This window comes from Procambarus clarkii, chromosome 18 (assembly GCF_040958095.1).
Source record: "Procambarus clarkii isolate CNS0578487 chromosome 18, FALCON_Pclarkii_2.0, whole genome shotgun sequence".
In the NCBI taxonomy this organism is placed as follows: domain Eukaryota; kingdom Metazoa; phylum Arthropoda; class Malacostraca; order Decapoda; family Cambaridae; genus Procambarus; species Procambarus clarkii.
This window is the reverse complement of record NC_091167.1, coordinates 23,555,002-23,567,938: the sequence shown is the minus strand read 5'-3', so window position 1 is coordinate 23,567,938 and position 12,937 is coordinate 23,555,002. Positions and strand designations below refer to the sequence as shown.

The following is a 12,937-nucleotide window of genomic DNA, read 5'->3' as shown; positions in this document are numbered from 1 at the left end:
TAGCCTTTATAACACCCACTGTCCTATGCTTACAAAAGAAGTCACAACCAAAAGGCTTAACAATCCCTGGCTTACAAAGGGAATACTTAAATCCATTAATAAAAAACATGACCTTGAGAAGAAGTATATGTTAGGAATTGTCTCCAAAGAATTCTCAAAGAATTACTCATTATTGCTATCTAAGATAATTAGACGAGCCAAAACTAAATACTACGAAGATAAATTTACCCAAATAAAGAGCAACATTAAACAAACTTGGAGCACAATTTCACAAATATTGGGATCAAAGAAGTCTTTAAATAACAAACCAACACTCCTGTCCAATAACGATGGTCAACTTTCAGCCTCTGATTCTGCTATTGAGTTAAATAGGTTCTTCTCTTCCATTGGGTCATCCCTTGCAAATGATGTTCCATCTTCCAGTACTGATGTTAAGGACTATCTTACAGGTAACTATCCACAGTCTCTGTACCTAAAGCCTATTAATTCCACTGACGTCAATGAGATAATCCTTTCCCTTAAAACCAAGTCTAGTGCCCTTGAGGAGATACCAACTTTAATTTACAAAAAAGCCTCCAGATCTTTAGCCCCTGCTATTGCTTTGCTCTTCAACAAGTCACTTGAACTCCAAACCTTTCCAGATATTCTAAAAAAAGCGAGAGTAATGCCTGTCCACAAATGTAGTGATCTCACAGATGTTAACAACTACAGACCTATATCAATCCTGCCAATTAACTTGTCAACAATTTTTGAAAAACTAATCTATAAGCAGCTTAATTTACTCATATCTAGCCAAACACAATATACTTAGCCCTTGCCAATAAGGCTTCAGACCCAAAAAAAGCACTAACGATGCACTTATTAGTATGCTTAACTCGATTCATACAGCTCTTGATAAAAATGAGTTCCCTGTTGGGTTATTTGTGGACCTGCGTAAAGCTTTTTACACTGTCAACCACCAAAACCTTATTCTTAAATTACATCATTATGGAGTCAGAGGACACTCCCTGCAATACCTCAAATCCTACCTTACTGACAGGCTCCAGTATGTTTCTGTGAATAATACAATTTCTCCCACCCTACCCATCAACATTGGTGTTCCTCAGGGCAGCATACTTGGCCCTCTCCTCTTTCTCATCTACATTAATGACCTTCCAAATGCCTCCCAACATCTCAAACCAATTCTATTTGCAGACAACACAACCTTCATTTACTCCAGTCCTTACCCCCTTGCTCTAAATGCCACAGTAAATACTGAGCTAAATAAAGTCCATCTTTGGCTAACTGCCAACAAACTCACCCTTAACATTGACAAAACTTTCTATATTCTGTTTGGCAATAAATCCTCTAATCAAATAAATCTCAAAATAAACAATACCCAAATTTGTAACAAATTAGATGGCAAATTCCTTGGCGTTCTCATTGACCACAAGCTGAATTTCCAGGGACACATTCTAAATATATAAAAAAAAGTTTCAAAAACTGTGGGCATTCTTTCTAAGATCAGATATTATGTACCACGCCCGGCCCTGGTGACTCTCTATTACTCCCTTATCTATCCATATCTCAACTATGGTATTTGTGCTCAGGGCTCTACTACCCAAAATCATTTACGTCCTCTAATTACTGAACACAAAGCTGCTATTAGGACAATATCCAACTCTGGCCCCAGACATCACTCGGTACCCCTACTCAAATCTCTGAATATGTTAGACATTAAGTCACTGCACATTCTCTCATGTGTATTATACATATATAAAACGCTAATCTGTAATGCCAGTTCTGACCTCAAAAGCTTCATAGAAGGTTGTAACAGAACCCATGAGCACTACACCAGAAATAAATACAGTTTTGATATTCCTAGAGTACGACTTAATCAAACTAGAAATGCTCTACAAATCAAGGGGCCCAGAATGTGGAATGACCTTCCCAACCATGTTAAAGACTGTACCTCTCTCAACCAGTTTAAGATAAAAACGAAGCTATACCTAATAAATTCCCTGTAACCTACCTTACCCTTCTATTGTCAACCAATGTCTGTTTTTTTAAGAGCGCTGTTTGTCGACATAATTGTATTTGTGCTGCTTTTTCAGCTATGTTTTCATTTCTTGTTTTCATTCTACTCTTTATGCTCAATTAGTATTAAGCTTGTCATTTAAGTTGTTCATGCCCGAAACGCTTTGCGTAATAGTGGCTTTAGGCATTGTATGTACTAGCTCTACCTATAAGTCAACCAATCTTTGTAAAAATTTCTTGTATGTATGTACCTTACCTAAATAAACATTTATTTATTTTATTTATTTATAAATAGTTCAGAAAAGCCGCAAAATGCTAATATTTTGCGCTGTTTTGGAAAGTAAATAAAGTACGAGAAGGTGCAGCCCCGCTGGAGGAATTCCAACAACGCGCACCCATATTGTTTTAGTTTAGTTCATTTATTATGCACCCCATACCCATCTTGTGGGCAGTAGTGAAAAGAGTTACAGAGGCACATAATAAGCTCAGGGACTGAACCCCACAATTCATTTAGCTAAGCAAGTTACAATGTAGGCCAGTAACCAAGCTTGTTAACAGAAAAAGAAAAAAATATTGATTTATGATAGTGCCATATCAACGAATTACATATATAACAAACATCTGAATAAACCAAAATATTATTTGTTAAATATAATTGTGCACAAATATCTCTCAAATATACTAAAACAAATGAGAAAAATGTCTTGCTGGCACTGTGGAAATAAATGTTGTGGATGCGTGTGATGGTGGGCGGTGAGGGGGCAGGTCTGACAGACAGACTCACGCCGCCCACCATAACATACTCCCGGGTACTGCTCACTCCCATCTGTTTTGTAGCTATTTACCACAGTTGCCTTAGCATTTGTGCGAGGAGATGAGTCCTGGACAGGTTCTGGTGCAGCTAGAAGGTAGCAAGGCAGGGCGGGGGGTTAATACGCCACAATGAGCTAGGAATTTGATTCATGGATTCATTATACGTAGGTTCTAGTTTATGTTGTCATGGCTTAATTTATTCTGCTTCCTTTATTATATTATTGAAGGATTTGGTAGCCAAAATTCTTGGTTAGACCCACGTATATGTAGATACTGGAGTTTGAGTCTTTACGACAGTCAAGTTTAGCGAGGCCGGAAGGAATTAGGGATACAAGTCACAAGCAATAACTTGGGTAGATCTAACATCACAAATGAGAGAAACCACCACTATATTTATGAGATATGACTCCTTTCTCATATAAGTATGTGAGAGCCTACACGAGGTAATGCCACTAGAGTTTGTGCTAACGTCAGCACACGCCGTGATCATGTCCAGTTAGGACTTAGACTCTCCAGTTAGGCGAGAGACCTGCACCTTGTTGTTGTAGATTTAGCTACTCGGAACAAGTTCCAAGTAGCACGGGCTATGGTGATCCCGTAGTGGACTTGCCTGGCACAGGAGCGGTGCTGTGACCTGCACCTTCATGTGACCACTGTATAATAATTCATTGTATCACGGAACAGGAAGCCAGTGTGTATTCATACACGTTAGGCTTATATCGAGGCAAGGTCAAATTTCTGACCCCACCCAGTATGTACCCCTACAACTAGCTTACTAACTCCCGAGTACCTACCCACTGCTAGGTGAACAGGTGCATTAGGTGAAAGGAATGTGCAAAACCATTTCTGTCTTGTCTGGGATTTGAACCTGGAATTCTAGATTGTGGGTCGAGAATGAACCCGACTGCACCACCAGGACCCAATACTGTACACACATGAGGTGTACAGATGTTGGTGTATTTCTATTATACAATAATAGAAACCCACAAAAGTTCATAAAAGTTTTTTTTTTTTATTATTATGGACTACCTTCGAGGAAATAATCATAGAATGAGAGGAATTACAAACTTGTAAATAAAGAAAAAGTGGTATGTCATTATGTAACTATTCCAAGTGGATTTGCACTAATCCTTACTCAACCCTAAGACCCACTAACAGATAGCATGTGTTTGCATAAATCAAGAAACCCAGCCATTGCTAATATTGAACTCTACCACCTAAACTGTGTGTAAGCCTTGCGGCTGCCACTCGGTTTGCACACTTCCGACAATTATTCCAGTTATGTTGCTGTGTAAACCATTTTAGTCATTTTAGTCATTTATTCCTGGTAGGGCCACCAAGACATAACAGGAAGCTTTAAAAGATGCTGTTTTTGTGTATGTATCGGAACAGTATGACCACTCAAGTTTCACCACCAATGATCACTTTCCATGAATATGAAGCTGCTTCTGAGGGACACATCAAATGTATCCCATGCACTACTGTAATTAATTTAAAACATTGATTAAATTTTATCTCCAGTGGAACCTCGGTATTTGAACTTAATTGGTTCCTGGAGGCAGAACGAATGCCAAAGTTCAAACACTAACAAAAAAAGTTCCCATGAGGTATAATGTAAATTGGGTTAATCCATTCCAGACCACAAAAATACATTAATGCAATAATTAAATGAAATAAATCAACATAGTGTGCACTTTACCTGTACTTAGGAGAGTTGATGGCATATGTTACCTATTACCTATCTACCTACTTGTATTACCTACTTAAAATTGTGTTAGATTAAGGATATGCCCAAAATGCTATGTATGCTAGTGGCTTTACAAGAATGTAAAATAAGCATTGCTATTTTTTTTTTTATAATTATTATTCCCCTCCTCCCCCCCAATACACCTTGTATATAAATACAATAAATGTGGAAGGTGGCATGACAGAGGAAGAGATGTTATTCTTTAGCAGGGGAGTCCTCTACCATTATAACTTGTGGTAGTTGTGCTTCTGGGGTTCTTTCTCTTTTCTGTCTTTTTCCATTTCCCGCATTACACTCACTGGAGGCTTTTCTTACAAGAAATTTGTCCAAGGATGATTGCTTTTGCCTGTGGTTTAAAATGTTTCTAAAGTGAGACAACATTGTCATTCAACAGGTTTATAACACAGTTTGTCAGAGCTTTGTCAGAGTGATATTTTTCAAGAAAACTTTGCACTTGCCCACATTTTGCACACACTTATTTTATTAGAGGACTAGATTCAGGCATACCAAACTCGGTAACGAGCAGATACACGGGAACCACTTTCATATTGAACCATGAGGTCTTCAACTTTATTGTGGTTCTAACCATTTTTGTTTGCTTGGCCCCGTATCACAAACTCCCGTATCACAAACTTTTTTAAGTGATATGGTGACTTATTTACACTAAAAAATATAAAAAATATAAAAATTATCCAAGAGAAAAGTGCAGTGAACCACAGCTGCGGCAAAGCCGACACATCATGGATGTGTGTATACATGTAAATGCTGAGCAAACGTACAACTACCGAACATGAACACAGCGTCTGAATGCCGAAGTTTTATTTGGGGACGGCTCGAATACTGAAGTTCCACTGTATTGTTGTTCATATAGTGGTTATAATAAGTACAGTATATATATCCAGTTGTCTCGTCATAAGCCTATGCATATCTCGGATCCCTTTTTCCACAAATGTGCCTGACTATTTGGTCAGAACTTTTGAAATAATTTGTGGTGTAAACAATTCCAACTGATGTAATCACCAAAACCCAAAACAGTTTCAACCATCATTTTGAAGGTACACGTTCTGTTTGAGTGGGAGATCAGTTCATTTCATCGATGCTTACTTCACTAGCTGTTGCAGTACCAAATTGTTTCAATGAGTTTATAATCATGTGTAATTGAGCCTGTAGTGATGTGTGCCTTAATGTTCATCAGCTATAGGAACATTGTAACATTAGTAAATGCATAAATGACATGTGATTGAGCCTGTAGTGATGTGTGCCTTAATGTTCATCTGCTATAGGAACATTGTAACATTAGTAAATGCATAAATGACATGTGATGTGTGTACAAAATTTGACTTTCCAATAGACTAAAGTATAAAGTTGTTGTGGCAATGTATGAATTGTTAAAATCCAATTGTATAGTATCTTAACACACAAAACTAAATATATAGTTGAGTTTGGTAGATTGCATATCTGAAAAACAATTTCCACATTTTTCAAGCATGGATGGTTTCGGTGACAGCTTCGTTCCCCCAGCGGAGGGAACTACACTAACTACGGAGGTAGACCCTGCTGCCGAATTCTTAGCTAGGGAACAGGACCAACTGGCTGGCTTAGGGGACGACATTATTCCAGCTACTCTCGGGAATGATCAACCAACACTAGTAGCAGGTAAGCAAACACAATTGGCAGCAAGTGCTTTTTATTTGATAGTTCATGATAACTTTATACATTGAGTTAACTGATTCTGTTTTTCGTTATATGTATACATTTTGTTTCTTTATATTTCTAAGAACAATATATACAAGTTATCATATACTGTACTATATATTGTCTTTAGAGGTTGAAATTTGAAAGTGCTGTACAGTACAGTAATATCCTCTATAAATGAATGTAAACGAGTGTATGGGTGTGGGTGGGTTAGTCAGTGTTTATGGGTGGAGTGGGTAAGTGAGTGCCTATCAGTGACTGGGGGGAAAAGAGATTTAGCTTTTTAGGCACCCCCCCCTACCTAGCTATACCTGGCATGCTAACCAATCCTCTCAACATAAACATTTTCATCATATTTCTTATTAAAGTTGTTGCTAGAATTAGCTTCAACACCCTCTTCAATGCATTCCACTTTCCTACCTTCCATAGAGGGAATGAGAACGTCCTTAAATCTCTTCGACTCGATTACATATTTAGCTTCCACCAATGTCCTTGTCGTACCTTTTTTATTTAAATAGGTTTCCATTATCCACTTGATCCATTCCCCTCAAAATCTTATATGTAGTGATCATATTTCCTGTTTATTCTCTCCTCTAAAGGTTGTGAGGCTGAGTTCTCTCAACCTCTCCTCATAGAGGAGGTCTCGCAATTCTGGTACTAATCTAGCTGCAAACCTCTAAACTTTCTTAAGTTTCTATATATGTTTCACATGGTGTAAGTTCCATACTGGAGCTAGATTATTAAGTAATGTCTCACATAGGCAGTGTGTATGGACTTGGAAGCCTTCTTGTTTAGATTCTTAAATGACATTCTTATGTTTGCTAACTTCCCATATGCTTCTGATGTTATCCTGTTCATGTGAGCTTACTGTTGGCCAGACCACACACTGGAAGGTGAAGGGACGACGACGTTTTGGTCAGTCCTGGACCATTCTCAAGTCGATTGTGATGACGAAGTAGAGACAGACAATTAATAGGCAAGATAGAGGTGAGGAGCAAAGTAAAGTGTAGTAGAGGGGATAGTAGTAGGAATAAGAACTGCAGAGGGCCTATTGGCCCATACGAGGCGGCAGCTCCTACAACCACCGAATGAGAAGGAGATAGTAATAGGAATAAGAGGAGGATAGCATGCTTACTACTTGGGCTGGACGGTAGAGCGACGGTCTTGCCTCATGCAGGTTGGCGTTCAATCCTCGACTGTCCAAGTGGTTGGGCACCATTCCTTTTCCTCCATCCCATCCAAAATCCTTATCCTGAACCCTTCCAAGAGCTATATACTATATAGTCCTAATGACTTGGCACTCTTTCCTGATAGTTCCCTTCCTCCCTTCTGGTGTTAGTGTTGACATTGTTTATTACTAGGTTCGTTTCTCTTATTTTTCTTGTTGCCTTCCCCTTATGGTATAGTTAAAAACAGGTCTCGTGTTCTCCTTACCTATTTCCATTTCTTTCCACTTATAGTATTTTGATTGAATTCCAGCAGCCATATATCTACCCACTCCTGAAGCTTGCCAAGATCTTCTTGCAACATCCTATAGTCCCTTTCACTTCTTTTTCTTCATTAACTTTGCATCGAATGCAAACATCGACATGCACAAGCTCATTCCTTCTGCCAGGTCATTTATGTAAATTATAAAGATCAATGTTCCTAGGACAGTCCTGTAGAACACCATTTTCCACTCTAGCCTGACATATCCTCTCTTTGACATTGTTTCTTGTCCATCAAGTACTCTTGTACCTAGTAGTACCTTTCCTGTTATCCTTGCTTCTCTTTTCATATTTTGTGTATTAGTCTTTTGTAAGGAACTGTTAAAAACGTTTGGCAGTCGTAAGATGATGCAGTCTGTCCATCCTTTCTCGTCAAATTTTGGTGACCATGTTATCCTCATTGAGCATAAAACATGATTTTGTCTTCTTTGAAGCCATATTGTATGTCTGATATAAAAGTATGTCTGACATAAAATTTACTCCCCCAAACGTTTTACAATCCTTTTTTGAATTTTTCTAGAATCTTGCATGAAATGCATGTGAATGAATCTGGTCTAAAGTTTAGTGCTTCATGTCGGCCCCCTTTCTTGAATAGCAGAACTGTTTTCCTTTTCCCAGTTAGTGGGTGACTGGGTGGGCAAGCAGTCAAAAGTTAACATGTGTACTGTACTTTGGTGTACAGTATACCATACTAGTATTTGTTTTTCCCAGCTGATGTAATTATTCACTTAGCTAATGGATTGTTAAAAGCATCATAATTTTCTGATAATAAATATTGAATTTCAGGTGGTGATTTTTTTCTATTGTTTTGCCAAATTATTCTGCATTGTACAAGTGTCTAGTAGTACAGTAGTAGAATAAAGTCTCGCATGGGAATGTTTGTTTGCTGCAAATTTAAGGCTGTGTATTTTGGGTGGAGGATGTAGGGCAAAATTCTGAATGTTGTGTAATTCATTTCTTCAATTTTAAGCCTATGTGTTTTATTCCACCATTATATCTATTTTCTTTGCAAATTTTCTTTTACTACATTCATAGATAGTAATGTAATTTCTTCACTTGGTGATGTTGCTCTGTAGGAAATCATATATACAAGCCTAATATTATGTACACAATATTTTAAAGGCTGTCATCATATAGAAATGTACCTTTGGCTTGTATATATTATTCCTGGTTCCTGCTTGAGTTGGAGCCCCTTGGTTGCATGAAATGTGTCTAGTGCATGGTGGTGTCTCATCTCCAGGCCTTGATGGAGAAGCTGACTTGTTTGGGGGTGCCCCCGTGAATGGTGGCCCTGACCTGGAGAGTTTTGAGATGCTGGGTGGAGATGAGGTTCCCCAAGGTTAGTGTTATAGCTTCCCCCCCCCCCCCCTTAAACCATTTTATATCATGTAGAATTATTTCTCTTAATTTACCATGTAGTTTTAAGGTGTGTAATTTTTTCATTTCTATTTTTTCTTCATCACTCCCAAATGTAAAATTTCAAATATTTTTAAAATTTGGCCTGATTATTTGAGCTATCAGTACATCATCCTTAATGTATGGGCTGACTGTAGATGTGTGTATCTCTGGATTACAGTATGTGTAGGTAATCCTTAAAATGTTAAATATGTATGTGTATACAGTATTGGGCCTAGCAGTCGTCTTAGTGTACTGGTTTCCGTGAAGTACTGTATATGGTACTGTATCATAATTGTCAGTTCACCGAAATATAATACAGTACAGTACTAAGATATATTTTCAGGGAATGAGTTAAATCTTTTAACTGTTGACTGACATTTATTCATTTTCATACAGACAGCCCTTATGTATGCCTGAAGCTATGATTTTTAAGTACATAGTTCTTTATATATGCAAATTAGTGGTAGTTTCATCTAAAAATTTGCAAATGTTTTTTTCAAATGTCTACAGCAAAAGTGACACAAGATTTGATTTAAGGAGGCTATTGTACAGTGTGTGTGTACTTGTTCGTTGTACAGTAAAGTATACTGTATGTTATATTATGACTGGTATAACAAATATCCTGCACAGGTGATAAAGCATAAAGTAGTTTACTTTGATGATGTATTGCCACAAAAAATCTTGTGGCTTGCAGTTATCATCAGATCACATGGTCTTTCCTGTCAGTGTTTGAATTTAGCTTTAGATGACATTACCAGATAGAATAGCAGTCAAGTAGTGGGTTGCAAGATACTTCCTTTGAAGCTATTGCAAGCAGATGAATGCACAATATCGGTGTACACATTACATTGTTGGGCTATATTCAGTACTTGCTGTTTTTGTCATTTGTGTGTGTTTACATAAAATTTTCACACATGGTGTAAGTTATTGAAACATAAAAACCATATAATTTGAGCACGACATCTCCTCTACATGATGAATTGGCAGACAGAGTATGAATGGTGTGTCTGGACCAAATGACCACCCTGCACTTGCCTTCCTCTGATGTGCATGAAACCAGAAAAAACTTGGATTGGGGGGTTAGCAGCATTTAAATATAATTTTATTGTAAGGATTTTGGGATACAATGCATACTGGGGCATTAACCTTGGATGCACATGTGCACATTGAACCCAAGATGGGACTATCTGGGCTGATTGCTTTGCTTTGTCTAATTCTTTGAGCAGTTTTTCTACCTCTACCTTTTCTTTTCTACCTTCTAGACACTTGTATACTGTATACTCATAAATTGCATTATGAAGGCAATTTTGTGGCTGGTTCCCTAAAAAAATCTCATCCCACACAAGTCACTTTGGGGCTGTTCATTTAGCATGTCACATATTTCTTTTTCTGTCTGTGAATCTGTTACCCATTGTAACTCTAGATTTTATACTTGTGTATTTTGCTTTTAACCACTGCACTGCCCCACCCGACAAAACACGAGGTATGGCAGTGTGCCACCCGACTCTTAAGTGATGTTAGGATATTGTAAGATTCAAAATGCGCACAGTAGGTTGTGTATGGGATGCCTGAGACCTCCAGTGACAGGCAGCCATTTTTAAAAAAATTCCCAGGTGAGCAACCATGGGTGGTGCATGCACCTCTGGCTACCAATTCCCTGTTGGACATGGTGTTGAAAGATCGCTCTCTGATGGTGAAATTCGGTCCTTATTGTTTGAAGACGATAAGGGTAGTGATATTCATAAAGCAAGGCACAATAAAGACCTAACACAAGTGTCGGATACAAGTGATACAGCATGGATGAGGATGATACAGCGAGCGTATCCAGTAGAGGGTGAGCGCCAGGTGTGCTGCAGCCTCACATGGTATTGCGCTCGCCATTATCACCACCTGTGTCATCTCCAGTTTTTTAATAGTGATACTATAGATGAATTGTTTTATGGGTTCAATGATGCTGCTTGTGATACAAGTGACATAGATGAACAGTGTGTTAGCAGCTTCCATGGTGGGTTACTATGCCAGTGGTGGTGGTCATGGTGCCAGTACAAGGTGCACAGGTACAAGGAGCACAGTACAAGGAGCACAGGAGCACTTCTCGTGAGGGGAAGACTTGTGATAATTTTCTACCAAACAAACCACAATTTGATGATACTGATGTTGGTGTTGCACTTACTTTCCCATATACTGGTGAAGATATGAGTAAAGTGAATATTTTATGGTTTATTTACAGACAGACAGACAGAGAGACTGACTGACTGACTGACTGACTGACTGAGAGGCAGACAGACAGACAGACAGACAGACAGACAGACAGACAGACAGACAGAGGCAGAGAGTCAGTCCAGTCAGTCACAGATAGACAGATTTATATAATAGAGATGGATGGATGGATGGATGTCATCACTGAAATATCACTGCTGTTATAATGGAAGGGGACTCACCTTCCAAAAACTAACACCTCTCATCCTTGCTCCCTTTCCTCACTGTTTCCATACGCCAACAAGAGCCCTCAATAAAGGAAAAATATACTTGTACATACTGTAATACAAGATTAGTAGTAGTATGTATAAAATGTATTTTTAAGTTAATATTTTTGGGAGTGTGGAGGAGATTAATTCAATTAATATTATTTCTCATGGGAAAATTCGTTTTGGTTTTCAAATTTTTGTTTTTTCGAACTGTCTCTGGGAATGGATTAAATTAGAAAACGAGGGTACCACTGTATATTTTTTAATGTATAATATGGTGTTTTTCTTTTTGCTTTACCTTTTGTCATCTTCATTAATTTTTTCATCTTAATATGCATGTACAGCATAGCTTCAGTTTTTCCATACTATTTTTCTCTTATTTTATGATTAATGTTTCATCGATGAATGTCTTGAAAATAGAAATTATTGAAAATGGTTTTCTTTTCATGTTAATTTTTACTGTTTATATAAAATATTTCTTGACTTTCTATAGCAAATTTTCCTATTTTGTGCTCTTTTGATAATGTATATTTCACCTATTTCTGTTAATTCTTGATGTAATTAGATATGACAATATAATTGTATACAGTATCAGTGTTCTCCCTCAGTTGATGTGATCTTTACTCATCCTCACTTGTGTCCTTCTCTAACCATATTCTGTCTCCTTTACTTGAACCCTGCTGGTTTCATACTTTATCTACTTTCCTGTTCATGCACACTCCTGGCTTATACTCTAATGCACTCTTGGTGCCTTTTCCTCCCGCATGCTTCTGCTTTGTCTCCGCACGCTCCTGGTGCCTTTCTCCCTTGCACGCTCCTGGTGCTCTTGATCGCCCCCTTTCCCTCTGCACACTCCAGGCACCTCTGATTGTCTTTCCCCCTTCCCCCACACACTCCTGGCATCTTTGCCAGTCCCCCCCCCCCCCCTTTCCCACTGCATGCTCCTAGAGATCTCCTGCTTTCTTTTGCTGTATAAACATTAAGCCGACACCTTTTTACAATACCCTTTTCTTTTATTTTGATAACTATTTTTAATACCCTTTTTCCCTCTCTTGCCTTTTTCTCAAAATTTTTCTCCAAAAAGTGTCTGACAATGTGTGTGTGTGTGTGTGTGTGTGTGTGTGTGTGTGTGTGTGTGTGTGTGTGTGTGTGTGTGTGTGTGTGTGTGTGTGTGTGTGTGTGTAAATGAACATTTTTTGTGCATGTGTGTCTTTGTCCATGTGTCTTTCTGCGATTTAAGTACTGTATTCTTTCGACGCAGAATGTTACAAATTTGAGCTCCAGCTCTTGTTCCTATCTATTTACCTGCCAGT

At 38.2% G+C, this 12,937-nt stretch overlaps 1 protein-coding gene across 7 annotated transcripts in view; it reads left to right on the top strand.

The window, feature by feature from the left end:
* The first annotated feature begins 2,668 nt into the window (after positions 1-2,668).
* The window catches only part of Clc (clathrin light chain), a 29,139-nt gene continuing 18,870 nt past the window's right edge, over positions 2,669-12,937 (top strand). For 4 of the 7 annotated variants that reach the window (XM_069326345.1, XM_045736490.2, XM_045736488.2 and 1 more), the window contains exons 1-3: positions 2,669-2,825; positions 6,063-6,232; positions 8,999-9,097. In XM_069326345.1, coding sequence (XP_069182446.1) covers positions 6,064-6,232; positions 8,999-9,097 — 268 coding nt within the window. In that variant the 5' untranslated portion in view covers positions 2,669-2,825; position 6,063. Of the gene's footprint in view, positions 2,925-6,062; positions 6,233-8,998; positions 9,098-12,937 lie in introns of all 7 variants that reach the window. The other 3 variants (XM_045736492.2, XM_045736487.2, XM_045736491.2) reach the window with 3 other exon arrangements.